Consider the following 25,536-nt stretch of genomic DNA (forward strand, 5'->3'; position numbering starts at 1 on the left):
ATAGGCACGTGAAAGATGACACGGTAAGAAGCCTCACAGATTTGAGCGTACCCACATATTTTGTTCCTTTAATGAACTAGAACGTACAGAAAAGGTCATAATATCTCTGAAATGATGCAGAGTGACTTCATTCTTCAGCTCTAAGTGGAAACAGGAAGCATCATTTCACGGAGGCGAGTAGTTAACTAATACCAGTTCTGTTTTAATACCTGAGGATTTTAAAAAAGTGACAGCCGAGCATCAGCGTTGCTCTCAGAAGCAGCCGAGGCGTTCGCCGTGTTCCCCCCCAGCCTTATGTCCTACGGAGAAATAAACATGGCTGCAAGTCTCTGTGCCAGCTGGCTCATGTCATCTCCCGGTGAAGTGAGGTGTGACAGTAAATTTAAACGTACTTCTTCACTTACAGCTAACGTAGACAAAACAACAACAACAACAACAACAACAACAAAAAAAAGGCACTAAACCTACTGATGCCTCTAATTTCAGAACAGCCGTCACACCTGCGATACGCTCGCAAACGTCGAGTCGCTTCTGCAATTCATACACAAACAAATATAGACGACTTAAATACTATTCTGCATAGCAACAGTGGAAGTATCTACAGCAGCGGTGTCCAAGGAGGGTCAAATTTGATCATGTGGAGATTCTCCCAATGGTCCCTTTAACAATAAAAAATACAAATGCACGGTTTTATAATGATCATTTTTAATCCTAACTGGAGATTAATGCATGAATCTTTCTCTGGTCTCTCCCTGGCCATAAATAATACTTTATAAAACACACCTGATCTACAGCATTAAAGCTACTACAAAAAAAGTAATTTCTTGTAATTGTTAGTGGTAAAGTGATGGCACTGTTGCTACTGCAACACTATTTTGAATGTAGGTGTTGGAGATTTAGCCTCTGTTTGTATTTAGCCAACACTTTACATATAGTCTATATAGTATACAGTCCATTTAAACACCATACTGTGCAAAAACCCTTAATGATAGACATATGCTGATTATTGCAGGTTGATTAAAGTGCAGATTCTTACAATACGTGTTATTAATAGTTCCAAAAATGCTTTAATTCTTGTATAAGTCTTGGGATATGTCAATGAGGACTGGGCCACAACCATTTGCTGTCCCGTCTTGTGCATTTAATTTAAAATCATACGTAGACTACCATTCAAAAGTTTGGGCTCACTTAAAAAAGTCCTTATTTTTGAAGGAAAAGCTCTTTTTTCAATGAATATAACATTAAAGGAATCAGAAATACACTCTATACATTGTTAATGTGGTAAACGACTATTCTAGCTGCAAACGTCTGGTTTTTAATGAAATATGTACATAGGTGTATAGAGGCCCATTTCCAGTGTTCTAATGGTACATTGTGTTTGCTAATGGCGTTAGAAGACTATTGGATGATTAGAAAACCCTTGAAAACCCTTGTGAAATGATGTTAGCACATTACTATTTTGAATAAAACTCATTATTTCTAATCTTGTCAATGTCTTGACTATATTTTCTATTCAGTTTGCAACTCTTTTGATGAATAAAAGTGTGAATTTTAATGGAAAACACATGTTAAAACTTTTGAACGGTAGTGTATGATTCATGTTTCTTTACATTGACCATAGTAAAAAATAACTTAACTTAAGTTCGACTTCTCTCATGTGCGGTTTATCAAGTGTTGCTCCCTGATTTAAACACTAAAAATAATGACAATGTTTGGTGGCCGGAGATGAAACTGCACCTCTTTGTCTACGTCTCACTCCCTGTTCTTGCCCGTGAAGGCGCTCAGGTTGAAAGCAGCGTCCATGAACCTCTTCAGCTCGTTGAGGTGAGTGGACTTGTTGCCGGTGGCGGGCGCAGCGGCGGGGTCGCGTCCCACGTACCTGCAAAGAAACACCGACTGGTTTGTCTCCGGCAAGTCTGTGACGAGCACATCATCGAACGAGACTCTTACCACACGGGCTTCTTGTTGGCCACCACTGTGAGGAAGCGTGGACGGACATAATCGTAGTAACCCATGTTTTTGTGCTCCTCCTGACACCAGACCAGCTCAGCGGTGGAGTATTTCTCAGCCTCAGCTCTGACCAGGTCAAACGGGAAAGGAGAAATCTGTGCAGGGAAAGAAGAGTTCATTGACTTGGACATAGAGTGACAGACTATACACTACCGCTCAAAAGTTTGGGCTCACCTATACAATTTTTGTGTGTTTGTTTTCCATTAAAACTCACACTTTTATTCATCTAAAGAGTTGCAAAATGAATAGAAAATATAGTTTGCTTTCGTCAAAGAACCAGCAAAACAGTTTTCAGCTGTGCTAACATCATTGCACAAGGGTTTTCTAATCATCCAATAGTCTTCTAACGCCATTAGCAAACACAATGTACCATTAGAACACTGGAAATGGGCCTCATATTCCGTTAAAAACCAGACGTTTGCAGCTAGAATAGTCCTTTGCCATATTAACAATGTATAGAGTGTATTTCTGATTTATTTAATGTTATAATCATTAAAAAAAAAAGTGCTTTTCCTCCAAAAATAAGTAAATTTCTAAGTGACCCCAAACTTTTGAACAGTAGTATCTATGGAAAATGGACACAGATTCACAATTTGAGCGCCATGTGAGTTCTTTTTAAACCCAATGTTCACCTGCAGGATTGCACCACCTGTCAATCACACTCGTGTCCATTCATCTATGCTGTGCATTATGGTCTGTTTCCTCTCAATGGGAACATCATTTAGAAAACTGACATGATTCAGAACATTAATTCCACACAAATATATTTACTGATACTGAAGTGAGAAGTGAAAGCTCATTTCTTGGAGCTCTCTTTACACTCAGCAGTCGCCCCCTGGTGGCCAGCTGCCTCACTTTTTAGACTACAGATGCTCAGTGAGAGGAATGAGAGATTAAAGGTGCATTATGTAATAAATCTAAAGCAATTGGCCATAAAATCCTCCTAATATGTCACAGAGACTCAGGAATAATGTTCATATAACAAACTGAACTCACCAACAACAACAGTACAGACAAAATATTTGCATTAAAAAAAATCTTTTGCAGACTGCAAATCATGTTTTGGCATGTGGCGCCACCTACCGCCGTCTACCAATCATTGCAGTCAGTAGAGTCTCAGCTGCCGAGCAACCACGGGTTGCCAGTTACGTCAGAAAATGAATCCTATAAGACCTCCGTATTATGAATTTGAATGTAGTAACCGTTTTTGGCCACATTGTTACATATGGCGCATTTAAACACCTGTTCAAGTCTGGTGATGGCGATGTCTTTCTCCATGTTCTGCCGTTTCCTCTCTTTCACCAGCTCGTAGTAGATTTTCCCGGTGCAGAAGATCACCCTCGTCACCTGACCTGGGCTCTGACTTGCAGGACCCTCATCTGGGATTAGCCTCTTGAATTTAGTCCCTGCAGAAGTTGAATATGAACATTTCTTACGACTCAAATCATGTCACATTAATGCAAGGAAAAAGAAAAAAGAAGTCCACCTTTGGCGAGATCATCAAAAGTAGATCTTGCATCTGGATGCCTCAGCAGGGATTTAGGAGTAAAAATAATCAGCTGTAAGGGGACGAAAAAGGAAAAAAGTTTCCGTCACTGACAAACAACAGATTGATTCTGTCATCCGTGTTGTGACAAAACTCCAGAGATAAAAGTTTTTATCCCCTTTCACGCTAATTTGTTGCCGACATATACCCATGCAACATCAGCGCTGGGAAAACAAAACATTTCTTCAACAATCAAATAAATAAAAAAAAGAACTTTGTGCTCAGCCAACCAGGTCCAGAAATTCAGGGAATTTCATAAAAAAAAAAGAAAAACGAAACAAACAAACAAACGATATTATCCCCTATTGGGCCTCTCACTAATTTGCTCAGGAAGTACTTTTCTCACGCTTGGTCGAGCGTCGCATTTAAGAGCGACAGGGGATCAGTTAAGACATTCACAGAGGCTGAAAACTGACAGTGAGAGGAAAAAAGAGCTTTTTTACAGTTAAATGGAGATGACTCCATACGTTCACATTCATGAATAAGAACACAGAAGCATATTTGTGCAGGAAATGATCAAATTGAAGCGTGTGTTTAAGCATAAACACAGTATGGACAACAGTATTTGGAAACCTGACCATTAAACCAACACGGCCTGTATTAACACAATCAAATACATACATACATACAGGACTTTAACTCATTGGCTTCCATTGACGTCTATCAGCTTCAATTCAAATACAACTGTTCACTGTTAATGACGTCTGATGAAAGAAGAGAGTCTACTCCATAGGTTCTCAAAGTGCGGCCCGGGGGCCAATGGCTGCCCGCAGAAACATTTCTGTCGGCCCGCAATGAATTACAGTTGATAGTTTTAATCCAGGAGCTACTAAACTTGTTAAATGTTTATTGGACATTACTGGATACAGAGCAATAAGTGTAAACTGTACAACTGCAATCTGGTCATTAAAATTATTACAAATGGGATTTCTTTCTGTTTTTTTCCCTTTTTTTCCGTTGGCAGCCCTCAGTCCAACGTTGGGTTCCTAAATTGGCCCTCGGGTATCAAAACTTTGAGAACCCCTGGTCTACTCTTTCTTTTGGTCGTTTTTGTGTTTACATAGTCCAGGGGTCTGCAACCTTTAGTCTTAAAAATGCAATTTTTGGCCCTTTTTTCACCCAAGTAAATGTAATCTGGAGCCACAAAGCATGAAGATAACATCATGTATAAAGTTTTTATATAGATATACTATATAACTATATATAAAAAAACTTTAAAAAAGTTTCTGGTGGGTTTTCAATATCGATATTTGACGCAGGACACAGGACGTGATGCATATTTTAGTGGACAAAATATTCAACCGCTTTCTTCTGCTCTTCTGTTACACTCTTAGAAATAAAAATGCTAAGTAGAACCATATAAGGTTCTTCAGCTTGTCCTCATAGGAGAACCCTTTTTGGCTCCAGGTAGAACCTTTTTATAAGGGTTCCACCAAGAACCCTTTTAAAACCTTTTATTCAGGAAAGGGTTTTTCAGAAGCAAATGGTTCCTGGTAGAACCTCAGTCCTTGTAGAAGAACACTTTTGAAACCCTTATTTCTAAGAGTGTATGGAATTCTGCAGCTGGAGAAGCTTCCACACTTTTTGGAAGGCTTTCCTCGAGATTTTGAAGTGTTTCTAAGGGAATTTGTGTGTGAGATTTTTGAGGTCAAGCACTGAGGAGGATGAAGATGATCACAATCTCTGCTGCGCTTCATCCTCCCTCACGGGGACGAACTGGACCTTCCCTCAAATTGTTGCCTTCCTCAAATTGTCGCCACAAATTTAGAAGCATGGCATTTTGTCCAAAATGTCTCAGTTAAAAGCGTTAAGATTGTCCTTCACTGGAAATAAGGCACCTGGAGCCCAAGGTGTGGAAAACAGATGTGGTAACAGGTGTTACCACCAATATTTGGTTGAGTAAGTTCTTGTTAATGAGTTACTAGATTTTTAAAAAAATTGTTATTTGTGTATATTACACTGTTTATTGAGTCTTATTGAGCTACAATTGTACATCTGCAGTTGGCTAAATGTGAAGTAAGATATGTTTTATCACTGTCTGTATGGACCTGGAAAATCATAATAAAAAAAGAATTTCAAAAAAAGAAGAAAAAGACGACGCAACACTTCACCGGTTTTCTGAACGGCAGCAGAATCTGTCGCCTGAGCACATGACAGTAGTTGGCAGGCGTGGAACAGTTGACCACGATCCAGTTACAGTCGTACAGCTGCTGGACTTCAAAGTCTCCGGGGAACTCCTGAGTAACAAAACAACAACAACAACAACAACAAAAAAAGAAAGAATAATAATCATTACAAAGGAAATGTACACAAAATCCGTGTTAGTGTTGGTAACAGTAAGGATTTTATCCATCACAGTTGAGTGCATCAGTGCATCTCTCACACACACACACACACATTAGTATGCTCCCACTAATAGATAGATCAATATCCCATTTGAAGATGAATCTGCTGAGCTTCTGCTGATGCAGCCTGCTGTGGTTACGTCCTCCACAGAACGTGTGACCGCAGATGAGCCGACCCTCAGAGCCGACACTCCGCAGGGTCGTAATGAAGAGGCTAAACCGCCGTCATCGCTTAAGCGGTCACGACTGCACCACACTGTCATCGTTCCCTCTCACATTTATCAATTACGTAATTGCCAGAGCGTAAAAAAATGGTACGTGTGAACACACGGGGAAGTGATCGGGGTCGTCTTTGCTCATCTGCAGGAAGCGTTCGGGTCGAGCCGACGAGTGTTCCGGACCCTGAGGACAGAAGATGAGAAGAGTCTTATTAATTAATAATTCAACCTTTTACAACACAAAACTGAACTAAAGCCTCTCATTCTCACCATTCCTTCCATCCCGTGCGGCAGCAGGAGGACGATACCGTTGTTGCGGACCCACTTCGCCTGACCCGAGCTGATGAACTGGTCGATGATGCACTGAGCTGTGTTGTTAAAGTCACCGAACTGGGCCTCCCACAGGATCAGAGCATTTGGACTGGCCATGGCGAAACCAAGCTCAAAACCTTAAAACAAAACATCACAGTCATCGTCGAAAACAAGGCTAAAAAAAAGAGAAATCACTGTGTACTTGAGTCTCACCTAACACTCCGTACTCTGACAAAGAGCTGTTACAGACGGTGTAAGGAGCCTGATTGGTCCACAGGTGGTTCATGGGAACACAGGTGCGTTTGTCGACCTGCTGGTCGTGCAGGACATGATGACGGTGACTGTGGTACATGAGAGAGGCAGGAGAGAGGTGAATTACATAACTAGACCTTTGCACCATGACTTAAGGTGCAGGAGTTCCAGGTGTCCACAGAGGCGATTCTAGAGTCTGTAGGGGCCCTAAGCAGAAATTCCCAGGGGGCCCTTCCTTCCAACCAGTGTTCATCACCATTATGTTACAAATAATCTGACACCAACGAAAAATGTATGACTTCAAAAAAAAATTTGTTTCAAAATGAATGAAATAACATGGAACAATCTTGTAATTAAAAAGTGTATGAAAATATAAATGTAAAGAAAAATAAAAAACTGTAAATAGCTTTTAAAAAACTATATAAACTGAGTAAAAAAGATATGCATTACACTGTAAATAATCCTCTTCATTTTCCAACTTGCAGAACGATAACTTCACACAGGTTAAAGTGAGGTGGGGCCCCTTTAGGGAGGTTTCCTACTGAGATGTCATTGCAAATCGCTCATTGTTGTTTAAGGGGGACGGGGAGGCGGCTGGTCACTGCACATTTCAGTAAAAACAGCCCTCAGGCTCTGAGTGTCGGGGGCCCCCTATCAGCTCGGGGCCCCAAGCAGTTGCCTGCCTTGCCTGTTCACAAGCTGTACCTCTGGGGGTCCAGGTACACTGAAGGTTAATCTTATCAAGGACCTCAAGTTTTAGTGTAGGGAAAAAATCAACAAGTCTGAAATATGAATGAATGAATGAATGAATGAATATGACCCATCGGTATGTTTTTACATGTTTTTAGTGAGGTTATGGTTAGGGCTAGGCAGTAAATTACAGACAATATCATAAAAAAACAAAGCAATCAAAGATGGCAGACTTCTCTCCATTCACACAACAAGCCTCTGGTGCCCTCTGTTGGTCACAATGGCAAGTGCAAGTGTGGAAACACAAACAAACAAACGCACAAACACACAGCCGCCTAAACAGTACTTCACTCCCACTCCCTGAGATTGTCTCCCTTGTGATTAAGTGATAAAGTTTAAAGTAGGAGTGGATTTACTGTATGTACCAGGTGTGGTGTGTTTTAATCCATAACGTCAGATTTCCTCAGAAAATAATAATAATCCAGCAATAAATAACAGAGAACTAAATAGTAGGAAAAAATGAAACAGGGGCCTTAAATGCCATATTTAAATGTTAAAATGTAGCTTGTGATCCATTACTGAAATTTCGGCAAATAATAATTCCTCAACTAGTATTCAGGAGGGGGAAGAAGTGTGTGACACCTACAGCGACACATGATTATCAGGGGTTTCTACGTCGTCTTAAAAGCTGTTGATGGAATTGACAACACACAAACACCACTTGATGGAAAATGAACCTCAGCTCTGTTCAGATCATCAGGGCGAATGAGTCCAAACCAGAGCTGACGGGAGCAAAGTACAAAGCGTTAACAGGCTCTGCCAGTTTGTTCACTCACAGAGCAGAAATCAACCTTTGAAAACCAGCTCGATCAGACAGTCACTTAAAGCCCTTTAACATCACTCTCACAACACACACACACACACACACACACACACAGGTCTCCACAGCAACCCTTCTTAGGACACAGGGTGTCATGTGGACATCTTAAATAATGCATTATCCCCTAATTAATACCTAATTTGCTTTAAACTTAAGCAGTTCCTCAGAAATGAGGTTCTGCCTCATTAGGACCCGATTTTGGTCTCCATGAGGACAACTGGTCCTCACAAGGTCAGTGTTTGAGAGGAAACACACACACACACACACACACACACACACACACACACACACACACACACACAGAGAAAGAGAATCAGGGAGAGAGAGATAGAGGTTATGTAATTGTCAGGCGGAAGAACTGTAGGAAATAAGCAAACATCTATTGATTATTATCTTGAAAGTGATGCACTGTCTCAGAGAAGATCCTAGGTGATCATGATGTGAGTCCATAATTATGGACTAATGAGGGAAGACGGCTACAGAGAGTGTGTGCATTATTGTTTTTGTTTGATCCACCTGCTCCACATACGCAGGATATATACGTTTTTTCTCTTTGGGAAAAACCCTTTGATGCTCAAGCTAAAGTGTGAGGTCTTTCTCTGGGATTACCTCATAAACTAGGGACCCCCTTTCTTCATGTACACAAATATTTATTTATATATGTATATATATACATATACATACGTACATATATACATATATATACGTTCATATATACACATATATACGTTCATATATACACACATGTATACATACACATATACACATACATACATACATATATATATACACATATACACATACATACATACATATATACATATATGCATATATATATACATATATGCATAGATTCATACATATATATACATATATACACATACATATAGATACACACATACATACATATATATACATACATACATATATATACATAAATACATATATATACATACGTACATACATATATACATACATACATATACACATACATATATATATATATATATATACATACGTACATATATATACACACATACATACCCATACATATATATATATATATATATATATATCCATATACATTTATACACATACATACATACATATACACATGAGTATAACCAACAGAGTTCCTCTGCCTGGGGGCCCCATTAGTCGGGGAAAGCACACACAACCCACTCAAACACAACAACTGAATCCATTAGTCCACGTTGTAACGTACATCATAGAAATGCGAGCAGGTCCACTCGAGTGTGACGTGCCAATATGCTCAGCTCCTGAGACGCGAAAAACAGAGTTAGAGTAGCGGGGGATGAAATAACCGCGCGTGAAAAAGAAAGAACCGAGCTGTAAAAGTGGGATAAAAGGCCCTTAAAGTAGAGCTGAAGCACGATGACAACAAAACAATGATAACACACCTGTGAGGCAGAGGTGCAGGGCACATGTAGTGCTCGTCTCAGGTCAGGGAAATTGCCCTATTGAAGGGAGGAAGTGAAATGAGTTAGACGTCAGCGGTGAGCGCGAGGGCGATAGGAGAAAAGCAGCGCTGCAGCCTCTGGTTAGTTAGTGTGATGTATGTCGCTGTGAGGTGGTGGTGGTGGTGGTGGGGGGGGGGGGGTAGAGGGGTGTCAGTGAAGATGAGCTGCTGGAGAAATGATCAGGGACAGACGAGACAGGCTCAGTGAAAAAGGGGGAACTGGCTTTGCTCATGTGTCACTTGTTCCCTCCATACCATGACAACGCCATGTGGGCTCCACAGATCTCGGGAGACTGTGCCGACGTCTCGTGGCTGACAGATTCGCTGTGTGCCGCTCACCCTCCTATTCCTTCATTCACTATTCTCATGAGAGTGTTGTGTGTTTTTTTTTCTGTTACCCTTTAACTCTGGTCAGGTCTGTTAACCCTGATATACACACAACACACGTGTCACTTTGAGACAAAACAGAACATTTGGATCATTTTCACGCTGGGTGACACAGTATTCACCGTTCTACACTCAGTGGTCTCTTTATTAGGTACAGTAGTAAACGCTTATGCGGTTCAGCACAGCTGCTCTTACGTCTACTTTTACCTCGATGTGTTAAATTTAGCTTTAGTGCAACATAAACTTCTTTTTGGCACATTAAAACAAAAATAGGAAAAAAAACAATGAATTAAAGTAGAGCTGCAACTAACAATTATTTTTCGTAATCAATTAATCTGTCGATTATTTTCTCAATTAATTGTTTGGTCCATAAAATGCCTAAAAATATTAAAAAACATTGATCAGTGTTTGTCAAACGTGGAAATGACGATGTTCTCCAATGTCTTGTTTTGTCCACAAACCAAAATGATTCAGTTTTAATGATTTCTTTGTTACGTGGAGCAAATAAACCAAGAAAATATTCACATTTAAGAAGCTAAAACAATCAGAAATCTTGTTTTAATCATGAAAAATGTCTCAAACCGATTAATCGATTATCAAAATAGTTGACGTTTAATTTAGTCATCGATTAATAATTGTTTCAGCTCTAAATTAAAGTGATAGTTAAGGGTTATTTGTGTGTGAAAATAGAAGGAAAAACAGAATTAAACCATTTAACTAAAAGGCTCTCCTGATAAAATCTATGTTTGCTCAAGTTCAAGAAAATGTCAGAATATTAATCTAGATTAACAAATGTCAAAATGTGAGAAAATCTGAAAATCGCCCAGCACTGAAATATGTCGTCATAAATAAAGATAACGCTAATTTGCCGTCCAAGTGTGAGCTCATTCAGAGGAGAGGAGACACTATGACTCAACAAGGACTCACAAGCTATAAAAATCTAAATGGGAGAAATCAATTAACTTAAAGCACTCTTTATTTAACCCGCACCCTTGAGGATTGCTCAGTACAGCAGAGCAGTTCACTGTGGCTGTGGCAGCAGACGCTCCTCATACGTGCAGAGGAGGAGGATCATTCAAACACAGGCAACAGAGGTTTGAAATAAAAAAAAAAAAAGCCATTCTTATTGAGTTTCGCTGACTCACCTGAAGGTGCCCCGCTCCACGTCCTGCCCGCTGAGTCGCACGTGGATGCCGTCTTTGAGCAGAGAACCAAAGGCCATGTACTCGCCGAGCGCCCAGTCCAGCTGACGACTCGTCACCAGGTCGGATCGACCGCGCAGGATACGAGACACACCTGCACGGACAAGTGGTAGAGTTAGGAAACACAGTGGTCTGGTGGCACCTAAAGGACGGAGCTATAGATAGAGCAATGAAACGGGGGAAAAACATAAAATCTGCCTCTTTTTTAAAAAGATACTGTGCAATACAACAATTTAAGGTTAACTCACTTTGTGGATGCCAAACTATAATGCAATCACTGTAAATAAATAAATAAAACTAGTAAAAGATGACAAAACTTTCACTTCAAAGGTGAAGAACTGGAGTGTATGAGTCAGTGTGAGGAATATAGGTTTATTATATATCTGCATTTATACTCTTATATTGTTGTTGTTTGGAAATGGAAATTGATTGTAGAGAAAATACACTGCAGCTGTACAAGAACAACAGATTTTGGGTGTTAAATTATACATTTTGAACAGGATAAAACACATTTCCAAGAGCACTTTTGGAGTCTTTTTGGAGTCTGGAGGCCAAAAAATGGAAACTACAGTATGTACGGGCGTTTTTTTCCGACTCTCTCCTCTCTGGCGACAAAGATGCCGATTCAAAGGTGCAAGTGAAATTACTGCAATAACCACAATGTTGGTTTTCACGTGCAACTTCTCAGCTTTCAGAAACTGTTGCATGTTTTTCGATTGCACAAACCGTTGAGTAATAACGGTAATGCAAATACGGTAATCGGCGGTACCCTCATGTTAGAAGAGGTCTATATTTTACAAGATTAAGCACATTATTTAGGGAAATGCATCCCTTACTGCATTAACATGTACTCCTCTGTCATTGTAACTTTATAGGTGTTTTATTTTCCCTGGACAAAATCAACTAGGACTCACCAGGATGGATCCTAAAATCCTGCAGAGGAACTGAGCTGGCAGTTTGGCCAATGTGCTGCAGATCTTCCTCCTCCAGGCCGGTGGACACGTAGCTCATGCTCTTGGGCTCTCCCTGTGCTGTGAAGAAATCTAAAGAAGGAGAGAGAGAGAGAAGCTTCACATAAAGAAAAACTATCAGAAAGAGAAGGAAAATATCCAAAAATAAAAAGACCTCGCCAAGGAGAGTCGAGCCAGTGTCGAATGTGCAAGATCTTCTCATCCTTGGAGCTGGTGTACGCCTCCTCACATATTTTGTCATATTTGGCAACTTCTTCCTGCATAAAAAAACATATTGGGTATTGTGTAATGGGATTTTTTTTTGTTGACAAAACCCAAAACTGGTGTGCAGCTGAGAGCAGAACAAAGACAGAGCGAGTGGGAGAAAAACACAGCAGGAGGAGAAATGTCTCCACCCGCTGTAATGGTTCGGCCTCGCTCCGTAACGAATGAAGCTTTCCAGACGATTTCCAAACAGCAAAAAAAACAAACAATGTCCATCATGAACGGGAACACCACAGAGGCACAGCACTATTTCTCCGACATGTGGTATTAAATAAAAGAAAAAAAAAAGAAAAGGTGCAGAATGGATGTTTATGTGTTGGATGAAGAAATGGAGCGCTCCCGTTTAATGGAGCCTGAAAGTCTACTTTATACTTCAGCTCCATTGAGCAATAGATTCTCCGTTTGAGGGATTGTGAGGACGGAAGGTTCGTCAGTAAACTCACAGCAATACAGTCGCGACGGCACAACATATTTTTACTTGAAAGCCGTTGTGATTTAATACGCTGACGTGCAACAGATACCAGTGGGCAGCAGCGGCTACCAACATACAGTATATTTAACAACACTGTGCTACGGCCAGTTTGCCTTAAATTCAGTTTTATTCATCATATATCTGAAAAAAAACCTCAGTAAAACCAGGGCGTTTTAACCCTTTAAGGTACTACTCAACCATTTGGTCGACCACACTTTAAAGCTCACATAGAGTGGTCCTGTTGCACATATATGTTAGTTACAGAGGTCTACTTACATACATTAACTTGTTTTTATGGTCAAAAACCTCCTAGTTGCTGTAAACGAGCCGATAGAAATCTCTCCTTACTAAGCTCTCCTCAGCCGCGGTGTTTCAGACTGAAATCTCACACCCAGAAGACAGACTGTGTTGTGATTGGCCAGCCAGCGTAGAGCCTTCCCAACTGTCTTGTGATTGGCCAATACTCGGAAGTGACATAATTAGCACACCAGCTCTCAGAAGTGCAGCTCCCCCCTCTGGAACGGTGGATGCACTGCTACTCATGATCAAAACATTGTTTTAACAATGTTTAACAATAGATTTGTCACAAAACACCTCCACAATGGACGTTATTCTTCTTCTGCGGTACAATGTAGGCCCATATCTGAAATACTGTAGTCTAATTTCACCTTATTGTTATCATAAGTATATTAAATAAAATAATAAAAATGCTTTAGCTTTTTTCTTGGTGCGAACCATAAAGGGTTAAGGGTTTGTGAACAGAAAAACACCAGAATACTTGAAGTACTGTATCTCCAGGATAAGTTAATGGAATAATGTTGATTAAATGGGGAAGATTCACCCACATGTGGCGAAATCCACCACCAAAAAACAACAGTGTTAAATCACAAACCTCAAATTCCTGCAGCGTCACCACACTATCGGCTATTAGCTTGTCGGAATACTTCTTCAGCACGTGCACTTGCCGGTGGATCTGTTTGTACATCAGCGGCTGCGTGAACATGGGCTCGTCCATCTCGTTGTGGCCAAAACGTCTGTAACTGACCTGTAAATACACACACACACACACACACACACACACACACACACACATTATTGTACTTGCTGCATACTGACGACCAGGTAAAAATGCTGGCAAAGTGAGGACCATCATTTCCACTTTGTAAATCACACAAATACAAATATCTACTTCATGACTGACATCTATATAGAACTACTGGGTGCAGTACCATAACATGTCTACAGGTGGAGCCCCAGAGCAAAAAGTGTGTGAAACACCAGGGCTGGAAAACGGGTTTTTGTATCAAATTGAGGACCTCATATTAACAACCGAAAAACGTGATTTCAATGAAAACAAAGTGAGGACCGGCCAAAATGTCCCCTTTGTAAAAATGACCTCACTTTGTTGGTTAAGAACCCTCACTGGTCCTCAGTATGCCGCACGTACAAAATCACACATGCGGCAAATTTTAGTGGGGACCCTTTAGAACCTGACGGTGACGGTTTACCAGGTCAATGACGACGTCCTTGTTGAACGTGGTCCTCCACTCGGCGGCAACGCGGCACACGAACATGACGGCCTCGGGGTCATCGGCGTTCACGTGGAAGATGGGGGCGTTTACCACGCGGGCCACGTCGGTGGGGTAGTGAGAGGAGCGCGCCACTCGAGGATCAGTGGTAAAACCAATCTGGGAGGCAACGATCGGATAATGAACATACATAAATATTCTTACATTTATATATTTACTCTCAAATTTAAATTACATTGTCTCATTTTGCTAATTGTTTTTACTGTACCTGGCTTATTTCCTTAAATAAATCTGCTTTAATCTGTATTTAACTAAAAACAAACTTCTTTTTGATGATAATCGAAGAGAACTAAAGTAAATAAAGTAGAACATCAGTATTATAGTAATCAGTGATGATATTAGTACATGAATTGAATGTCTGCATTCTTTCCAAATACCTGGTTATTGACCACCACATGGATTGTACCATGTGTTGTGTAGGAGGGGAGCTCACTTAAGTGAAAGGTCTCATACACAACTCCTTGTCCAGCAAAAGCAGCATCGCCATGCATCAAGATGGACATGACCTGGGGGGGAAGAAAAAGAAAAAAGAATCATATCAGAGACGAAGCAGCTTACACTCGTGTGACAAAACTGTTGTAGTTACTTACCTTCTTCCCCCGAGTGTCTCCTCTGTAGAATTGCTCAGCTTTGGCTTTTCCCTGAACAACAGGGTCCACCGCCTCCAGGTGGGAGGGGTTTGCCATGAGCGACAGCGTGATGTGCTTGTCGGTGCCGCGGTTAATCCTCTCGTGGTACATCCCGAGGTGGTATTTGACGTCGCCCGAACCCTACACGCACAGAAGTGGTGTAACAAAAGTACATACGTACAAATACATATATATATATATATATACACATGAATACATATATACATTTACATATATACACAGATATATACGAGATATATATATATATATACACACATATATATACGCATATATATATATACATATATATATATATATATGTACACATATATACACGCATATATATATATATACACACATATACACACGCATATATATATATATACACACATATACACACATTTATATATATATCCATATAATTTAAAGTTTGCATATATATATATATATATATATATATATATATATATATATATATATATATATATATATATATATACATTGATGTATATACGGTACATAAATACTGTACAATAAAACCAAACAGGCAGTTGATAAGTTCTTGGCCAAACTTAAAATTGAAAACGAATGAAAACTGATGAAAATACATAACAAATAGGAATGATGTATGAAGTGAATTCTATACTCCCAATTAACAGTTTCCTTACCTCATCAGCTGCCTCTAACTTTGGGTCGAACTGACAGAAAATCTGGTCCAGGTCTTTACGGATCACGTTAGCGAGGACGTTCAGTCGACCTCTAGAGACGAAATGACAAAACCAACAACATCAGACACGTCTGCGCGGCACCGAGAGGCGGAAGGAGACGTGACGCGGCGTTACCGATGAGGCATCCCCATGATCACGCTGTCGATTCCGGCGGCGCTCGACGAGTCAATGATGGTCTTCAGAGCAGGGATTAGAACTTCGCATCCCTCCAGACCGAAGCGCTTCTCCGACGACCACTTCCTGGCCAGGAAGTCCTCAAACCTAAACGGTTAAATCAAAATTGAAAAGTCTCCACCACCAGTAGAACAGTATTTTTGATTTTCCTCCAGGTACCACCAAAGGACGCTCATGTACCACTGGTGGTACCCATACCACACTTTGAGAACCATGTCCTTAAGCATAAAAATAAAGCCCTTTTAACCTGGAGCACCCGTGGTTTCAAACATTTCCACACAGCACCCTCATGCTCTCCTGCGTGGAACAGGAAATCGGCACATAATTCATTTACGATACGACATAAGAACAAACAAGTAATTAATATCTCAAAGGGGAAGAATCCGCACGCCGACACAATATATTGCCGATATAAGTTACAGTAACTTCCAACACCATTTATCAAAGAGGAAAATTAGCTCACATGAAGAACGAGGGGTGTTTATCTTTCCAAATACACAGGCGTGCAGAAATCTTTGTTGTTAATGTTGCGCCGAGGCCCTGATGCGAGCAATAACTAAACGTGAAGTATGGATCTGTCAGCGCTCGCGTAAACAGTAAAGTGTGGAAAACGTTGAGTCACTGCTGACCGTGTGGATCTGACCAGGCGGGCGAGGAGATTTCTCTTCTCAGCGCTGGTGAACTGCAGGACGCCCGGAGTCTCGAATTTCTGACGGATCCACTGACGCTGGTCCACGTTGTTGATGAACATGAATTCCACTCCTATGTGACCGCAGTACGACGACTGGGGATAAAGAGTTGTGGCGTTATGGTTTTGCCTCATCGCTGAGAAAACAATCACATGAACGCATAAACACCTCAAGTCTGCGAATGATTTCTCTCAGGGGAAGAGTGGCGTCGTCTCCTCCGATGAAGGTGGTCGGTGGCAGCTGGAAGGTCCTGTCCATGTCCGACTCATCGAAACCATAGAAACCTAGAATAATAACAAACATGAATAAGATTAGGCAGGCCTAACACATTTTTATAACACTCATAAAGTCTCTTATATCCTGATTTTGAGCAGAACCTCGCTCTAGAAACAGGTTTGTTTGTTTCAATGGAAAAATCAAATCTTCACGGCTTTGAAAAATCCAGAGATTCAACCCAAAGATCACCTGAACGCATCATTTTCGGCATAATAACATTCATCTGCCGTCATCTGAGTTTAACTAAAGAACTGGAAATATGACAGATTTATTATAACAGCTTTTTTCAGGTGATAAGAGCAGAAAGAGTAGAGTATTTTTTGTTGTTGACGTTTGAATGTAGTAATAATTATTATTTGTCTGCCGTTTCCTTCATCTGAAAACGAACTCTGTCAAGCAATACTATCAGGCCTGACTGAGGGAGCGTTTGTGTGTATACAGCAGTAGTGCAGAGGCAGTCAGGTGGGGACAAAAGGCTTGTTATCTTGTTACGTAGTTGAACAACGGTGTTTTTTGATCGGCGGAATTCACATCTGAAAGTTTTTCACCGGAGCTTCTTTGCGTTATTCAGTCCGACTCCAAACTGTCTCGCTTCTATAGCTGCAACTAAAGATTATATTTTAGAGTCGAGTAATCTGGCAATTATTTTCTAGATTAATTTGGTCCATAAAATGTAGGAAATATGCCGATCAGTGTTTACCAAACCTGGAAATCAGATTCAGAGATTAGAAAATGTTCACATTCAGAGATTAGAAAATATTCACATTCAGAGAATAAACATGTTCATATTTCAAGATTAGAAAATGTTCACATTCCAAGATTAGAAAATATTCACATTCAGAGATTAGAAAATATTTGCATTCCAAGATTGAACATGTTCAAATTCCAATATTAGAAAATATTCACATTGCATTCACATGCTGAGTTTAGAAAATGATTGAATTTCGAGATTAGAAAATCTTTGCATCCTGAGATTAGAAGATGTTTGCATTCCGAGATTAGAAAATATTCAGTGTTACCAAACCTGGAAATCATGATGTTCTCAAATGTCTCTTCAGTTTTAATGATTTTCTTTGGTCAAATGGAGCAAAGAAACCAGAAAATATTCACATTTAATAAGCTGAAAAATCAGAAAGCTTGTATTAAGTGTAATAAAAAAACCTCTAAATCTGTTTAATCCATTATCAGACCAGCTGATGATTCATTTAGCCGTGTGGAGCACAAGCATAACTATGAAAAATTGTTTGTTCCTGCTACAAAAAAGAGTCGATGAGTTTGCTCTGTTTCAGGTCATTGCAAAAATGAATATTTTTGGGTTGTGTGAGAGTTGTCGATCTGAAGGAGTCACATCGGGCTGTGGGAAACGGTGACGGATATTTCCTCATTAAAATAGCGACTAATTGATCTATCAGAAGAATAATAACGAGAAAGACGAATTGGAAACCAAAATGTATAATGAGCAGCAGCCCCAGTAAATGGGACTATTGATCGATATGACGACAAAAAAACAAAGTGAAAAACAGAGTTTGGCTGGAGGAGCGAGGCAAACGGTGAGCTGTGAAGGATCTGCAGCAGCTCCACAGACTGTTCTGCAGGTTTGTGTTCTGATAAAAAGCTCACCTGAGAGGGCTGCACAGCCTCAAGATCACAGCAAACATAAGAGGAGACAGGTGCAAATCATATTAGGAACTCGGGGAAAGATAAAAGGGCCCAGAATAGACTTCAGCTGACTGAATACGGGGCAACGGAGGCTGCCATTAGCTTTCATTATGGAGCCGCAGCACTGATGACGATACGTAATGCAACGCTATGTCCTGACATACGCCGATAACATCCCACGTCTCTTCCTTACTCGCAAGATTACCATCGCTCTCTGTGGTCACTTTTTTTTATTCCGGTAAATGAAATGAAGAATGTCAAGAGCCAGAGATTAAAAGACAAAACATTGGGTTAAACAACCCATACATGTCCTTTTTTAAATATATACTTAAACACTATTTACTATCTCCTGGGTGTGTACAGTATAATGTAGGCTACGAATAAATTCAAATAAAATATTCATAATTAAAAAGGATGAGAAGGGAGGTTGTGGAAGCCTGTAATAGAGAATAATCTGCATTTAACGGGAGAACACAACATGTATGCTGAGTTAATTAGGAAGAGAGGCCTTCTGTAGTGGAAGCTCATCAGCATACTGTACATACTGTCGTCAGGCTGACTCCACATTTCACAGTCAAAGCACAAAACACATCATTAGACACAATATTGTGTGTATTTAAAGGTGCATTATGTCATAAATCTAAAGCAACTGGCCATAAAATCCTCCTAATATGTCACAGAGACTCAGGAATAATGTTCATATAACAAACTGAACTCACCAACAACAACAGTACAGACAAAATATTCGCATTCAAAAAAATATTTTGCAGACTGCAAATCATGTTTATGTTTTGAAATCATGTTTTGTCATGTGGCGCCACCTACCGCCGTCTACCAATCATTGCAGTCAGTAGAATCCCAGCTGCTGAGTGGGTTGCCAGTTACGTCTGAGCTACAATGGCGGAGAAAACGAAACCTAAACGACCTCAGTATTTTGAATTTGAGTGTAGTAACAGTTTTTGGCCACATTCTTACATATGGCGCCTTTAAAGAATAAAATCACAATATTTAAATTTTGCCATGTTTTCGAATGAATACAACCTTATAAAGGTCCAGTGTGTAACATTAAGGAGAGTTAATTGGCAAAAGATGTACTATATTAGCAATAAGTATGTTTGCATGAATGTATAATCACTTTAAAATAAAACTGGCCCTTAGAAATAAGGGTTCCAAAAGGGTTCTACAAGGGCTGAGGTTCTACCTGGAACCATTTCCTTCTGAAAAACAAGGTTTTTCAAGGGTTCTTGGTAACGCTAATGGTTCCACTAAGAACCATTTTGATCCAGAGAACCCTTTAAAACCCCTTTCCTGAATAAAGGGTTTTTAAAAAGGTTCTACCTGGAGCCAAAAAGGGTTCTCCTATGAGGACATGCCCAAGAACCTTATATGGTTCTACTTCGCACTTTTATTTCTAAGAGTGTACAAATGTCTCACAATTAGATGTCACTAAATGTGTTTCATGAGGCGTGAGGAAAATATGTTTCCTCAATTCATTAAAAATAAATAAATCTTTATACATAAATCCTTCTGTACCTAATTTATCGGTGGTAGTGATCAGGTCCGAGGGGACGAAGGAGTCCAGGTCAGTGTCCAGGATTCCCAGAGGGTCCAAGTGGGCGACGTAGTGACCACGGATCTACACGGAGAGAAGGAAGTGGAAAAAGAATCAGGTAAAACATAAGAGAATTTACAACCAGAATAGAAAAAGAACATGTGTGGATTATAACACGTGGAGATTAAAGTAACAACTCGGTTACAGGTCGACCTCTCGGAGAAAAGAGCCGCTCACTGTGAAGCTTTTGTGCGAACGCGAGCACACGCGCACTCATTCCCACCAGGATCTCGACGGGCTGGGAATAAACGTGACGCCGCTGCCAAAAGAACGAATTTAATAAATCCCTCAGATAGTTTCTGGAATTAATTTGAGGGCTATGGGAAAATGTTACCACCTGTTTTGCTTAAGTAGTCTCTTTGATATTTCCAGAGTAAGTGGGTTCGACTTAATCTAGCAATTTGCATAACCTCGTGCGGCGACAAACAAATTGTGTATTCCTTTTAATAAAGAAGGAGAAAAAAAGTACACGCGGTATAAACAGCTCCTGTTGCCAGTTGCAATCTGTTATGGCAAGTTCATTTTGTTTGATGCATGTTTTTACACACACACACACACACACACACACACACACACACACACACACACACACACACACACACACACACACACACACACACACACACACACACACACACACACACACACACACACACACACACACACACACACACACACACACACACACACACACACACACACACACACACACACACACACACACAGGAGATACAAATAGTCAGTCTGTTGTGGTTCAAGACAGACGATACCTTAATTCAACACACATGCAAGATTTAAACGGATGCCCAAGGGATACGGAATCAATCTTTGAATTTGTAAATAACATAAACATGTTTGTGTCTCAGTGTGTGTGTGTGTGTGTGTGTCACAGCTGATACCTGGTAAGCTCTAATGAGATTGTGCACAGCCAGGTGGTCCTCCACCACTTTCTGTGCCGTGTCTGGAGAGCGGGACATGACCCGACCGTGGAGCAGAGCGGAGGGGCGTTGCTCGTCCGCCTCACCAGACGGGCTGGAGGCCTGGATGTTACGGAAAAAGGCGTCCCAGGACTGGAAGACGAGGAGAAAAACAGGTAGCGGGGTTCATTAATTTGGCTAATTCTTATTCAAAGCTGTAGTGTACTACATGGGTGAGCTTTAGATGTTGTTGTTGTTACTCTTCTGCTTACACTATCGTTCAAAACTTGGGGGTCACTTAGAAATGTCATTCTTTCTGAAGGAAAAGCACCTTTTTTTCCAATGAATATAACATTAAATGAATCAGAAATACACTCTATACATTGTTAATGTGGTAAACGACTATTCTAGCTGCAAACATCTGGTTTTTAATGGAATATGTACATAGGTGTATAGAGGCCCATTTCCATTGCTTGCTAATGGCGTTAGAAGGTTATTGGAAAACCCTTGAAAACCCTTGTGCGATGATGTTAGCACAGTTGGAAACACTTTTGCTGGTTCTTTATTTTGAAAAAAAATCATTATTATTAATCTTGTCAATGTCTTGACTATATTTTGTATTCATATTGCAACTCTTTTGATGAATAAAAGTCGGACTTTTAATGGAAAACACAAAAAAAAATCACATAGGTGACCCCAAACCTTTGAACGGTAGTGCTATGATCTATGGGAATTAATGGCACACGGTGCACACAGTTACCTCGTGGACATTTTTATGATCATCCAGCCAGGCGTAGTACATCTCCTCCACGTAGCTGGAGCTACTGGCCAGCGCTGACGGAACAGGCGCAGGGCCAGACGAGGAGCAGCCTCTCTTGCTGGGGTCGGCCCAGCAGCAGCGCCTGGCAGCAGGGACGCCTCCACGCCCTCCTCGTAACCACTGGTTCCTCCCGGGAAAACATCCACCCCTCAGCAGACGCGCCAACACTCGGAGCTGACTCATGGCTGTAGTGGTGCGCAGAGAGAGAGAGAGAAACAGTTAGCAGTGCTCTCACAAAAGCTTTTCTGCAGACGAGGTTTTGTTTTAGTCTGTTTTTGAGCACCATGGGTAAAAACACAGGGCAAAAACAACCAGTAGGAATCTGAATGTACCCAGTAATTTCCTCTTCTTTTTAACAGCAATGCTATAACATGCATTCATTTACCAACACAAAACCCCAATATTATGGCTCCTATAATGAGCAAAAAAGCTTAACGCAGACAACAATACTGGGGTTTCTGTTTTGATTTTTGGAGAGGTGAAAGTGGGCACGACGAGAGGCGTCCGTGATGAAATTGGTGATTAACTATTGTTGTTTTCGGACATTAAGCTACGTCAAGCTTTTTCCTCGTGGACATAAAGTTATCTTTCTAGAGGGGAAAGGGGGGAAGTTCCCTACTGAAACTAGAGGGGAAGTTCCCTACTGTCCCTACATGATGGTTCCCCAAAGGGTGTCCTCTCTGTGCTGTAAAGGATGTCCTTGTATAGGTGTTCAGAGGTGTGTGAAAATATGGGAAATGACTGTATATACAGTAGGTTCCCCTTTAATTTTTGCCCCCCTGCCCTTCCAAATCTAGTCTATGCACGCCAGTGGGAAATAACTGATTAGATTTCAGTGGTGATTGGGACACAGAGACAGGATTTTTAAAGGTGCATTATGTAATAAATATAAAGCAACCGGCCATAAAATCCTCCTAATATGCGACAGAGACTCAGGAATAATGTTCATATAACAAACTGAACTCACCAACAACAACAGTACAGACAAAATATTTGCATTAAACAAAATATTTTGCAGACTGCAAATCATGTTTATGTTTTGAAATCATGTTTTGGCATGTGGCGCCACCTACCGCCGTCTACCAGTCGTTGCAGTCAGTAGAGTCTTAGCTGCCGAGCAACCACGAGCTGCCAATTACGTCAGAAAACCAAACCTAAAAGACCTTGGTATATTGAATTTGAATGTAGTAACTGTTTTTGGCCACATTCTTACATATGGCACCTTTAAACAATTTTAAATCTCGTAAAATAGTGGAGTTGATATTTTTAAAAAAATATCAGTATTATTTTAAAAATCATGTCACTTTATGTCGTTATTGTACTTTGCGCCTTTACTAGGGTTTTTTTTATTCCACTGTAATCAACAATTTGACGTCAAACCCTACCGTTATGAATGGAATGACCTTTATTGGCACATAGACTTTAAAAATGGAGTTTCCACAAATCACTGCTGGCTGCGTGTGTTTGTTTTAAACAACTGTAGGACTGCGTGATGTAGTCACGTAAAGGCCTGTGCTCTGCGCAAAAGACGCGTCTCCAGAGCCGCACGGAGCGCGTAAACGCGGACAGTCGGACCGTGAAAGTGTGATGGAAACTGTTCATATAAACGCTGCTGCTGCTGCTGCTGCTTTAACTTCCTCAGTGCTCAGCAGGATCATTCTGCTTCAGGCTGCAGAGATCACTGCACAAACGCGCCGTGCGTACTTCATTCTGACTCTGCTGCTGCTGCTGCTTCACCACAGACACACTAATCCCCCTCCAGCTCCTCCGCAGCTCAAATAATCACCGTTAATCTGCGCTCGTCTCTGTGCCGCTGCACAATCACGAGAAAAGGACGCAAAATGTGCACAGGTATGCATCATTTTTTTTGTAGAAGTTGCATTTACCTTGAACACAGCACTGTTCTGTTCATCAGCCGAGTGCTGTGAGAGGGACAGGTACACTGTCAGTCAGTGAAGGTGACACAGATCCGAGAGCTGCAGCCACGTCTTCACAGACACGCCCCCACCCCCCACCAGCACCACGAGGGTCAGGTGGTGCTGCCACTTGCACGCGCACACACACAGGAAACTAATCCAATTATTCATTTATAGTTACAGTTTTTTGTTTCACTTTCAACTAAAAATAACAAATATTGTCCAACGTCTTTTAATCACTTAAAAATATACATTAATTGGGTGCAGTTGCGTTAGAATAAGCATTTAAACATGTTGAGGGTCTTACTTTGAGGCGGCTGCCATATTCCGTTTGTTTTTCACACCTTAAAAGCTGGAGAATATCATCCTTTATGGTAGGCAGAGGCCACCGTAGTTCCCCCAACATGCTTGGCGAGTGGAAGAGACTTATCGCGCTTTTCCACGATACAGTTCCTGCATGACTCGGCTCAACTCGACTCGTTTCTTTTGCTTTTCCCGTTAGTGATAGTACCCGCTACAGCTTTATTTGGTACCTGCTCTGGTGAGGATACAAGCGACCCGATTGGCAGAGAGTGTCGTCACTGGAAGAGTCACGAGCGTGACGTCCGACGCAAGACTCAAACTGAACAATGCCGAACTTTAGATCAGTTTGAAAGACTTAAAACTTGTTAATCTCCAAGGAAACGTCTAAATTCTCAATATTTAACAGACACTGCCAAAAGCCGGCAATCGCGAGTCGAACCACAACCCGTTCAGCCATATTTTAGCTCAGCGACTGTGTCAAACGGAGTCAGTCTCCGGTCATGCAGGAATCACTGGACTAATCTTTTTAATCGAACAGAATCCAATGATTCAGTAGACCCTGAAAAACAGCTGCCTTGCTCGTTACTAGTAATGGAAATGGAAAACAACACATACCCGATACCAGACCGAGTAGCGCAGAGCCGAGTAGTGCCACAACTGTGTAATGGAAAAGCGTCTGCAGACCCATCGTATTAAAAGTACAATTCAAGCATCTGTTAATCATATGGTTTGTGGTGCTTTGTTTAATAAAGGGTACATACACTTTGAAATAAAAATGGTTTAGTTTTTGTAGGTTTAGAATGAGCCTTTTAAAATGTACTTTTGTCAAGGGCCTTGCTTTACGGAGGCCTCCATGTTTCTACGGCAGCCTGAAAGGACAAACTCTCTCCGGAATCTATATTTCACGTTATAAGGAGGAAGCTCATTACGAAAAAAACGATGAAAAACGGCCACTGTAGTTCCCCTGTGTGCTTGGGAAAAGGAGCGGTGAGCAGGAGTGAGTTCTACGTTTGTTACAATCTGCAATCTCATCATCAAATGTCAGTCATTCTTACACACTGGAGCTTTAAAGGTGTCACTTCAGGGCCTCAGTACATACACAAACACACCTTTCCACAGACATAACCACAACCTGACCACAATTAGCCATAACCTCAACCAGGACCTCGAAAATGAAGTTCTGCCTCATTAGGAC

General features: G+C 40.9%; 1 protein-coding gene across 1 annotated transcript; it reads right to left on the bottom strand.

Annotated features, from left to right (window-relative positions):
• Positions 1-1,752: 1,752 nt before the first annotated feature.
• ogdhl (oxoglutarate dehydrogenase L) lies at positions 1,753-22,305 on the bottom strand (the record flags this gene model as incomplete). The annotated part of the gene is made up of 22 exons (XM_083897437.1): positions 1,753-1,879; positions 1,951-2,105; positions 3,253-3,416; positions 3,497-3,569; positions 5,668-5,793; positions 6,232-6,303; positions 6,390-6,568; positions 6,645-6,772; positions 11,266-11,416; positions 12,237-12,365; positions 12,448-12,550; positions 13,922-14,074; positions 14,538-14,717; positions 14,996-15,124; positions 15,209-15,388; positions 15,916-16,006; positions 16,090-16,236; positions 16,779-16,933; positions 17,007-17,122; positions 20,307-20,409; positions 21,285-21,455; positions 22,063-22,305. 22 exons carry the CDS (start codon positions 22,303-22,305, stop codon positions 1,753-1,755), a joined length of 3,075 nt encoding a protein of 1,024 aa, XP_083753563.1.
• Positions 22,306-25,536: the final 3,231 nt, after the last annotated feature.

The sequence above is a fragment of the Microchirus variegatus genome (genome assembly GCF_963457635.1).
Source record: "Microchirus variegatus genome assembly, chromosome: 11".
NCBI lineage: Eukaryota > Metazoa > Chordata > Actinopteri > Pleuronectiformes > Soleidae > Microchirus > Microchirus variegatus.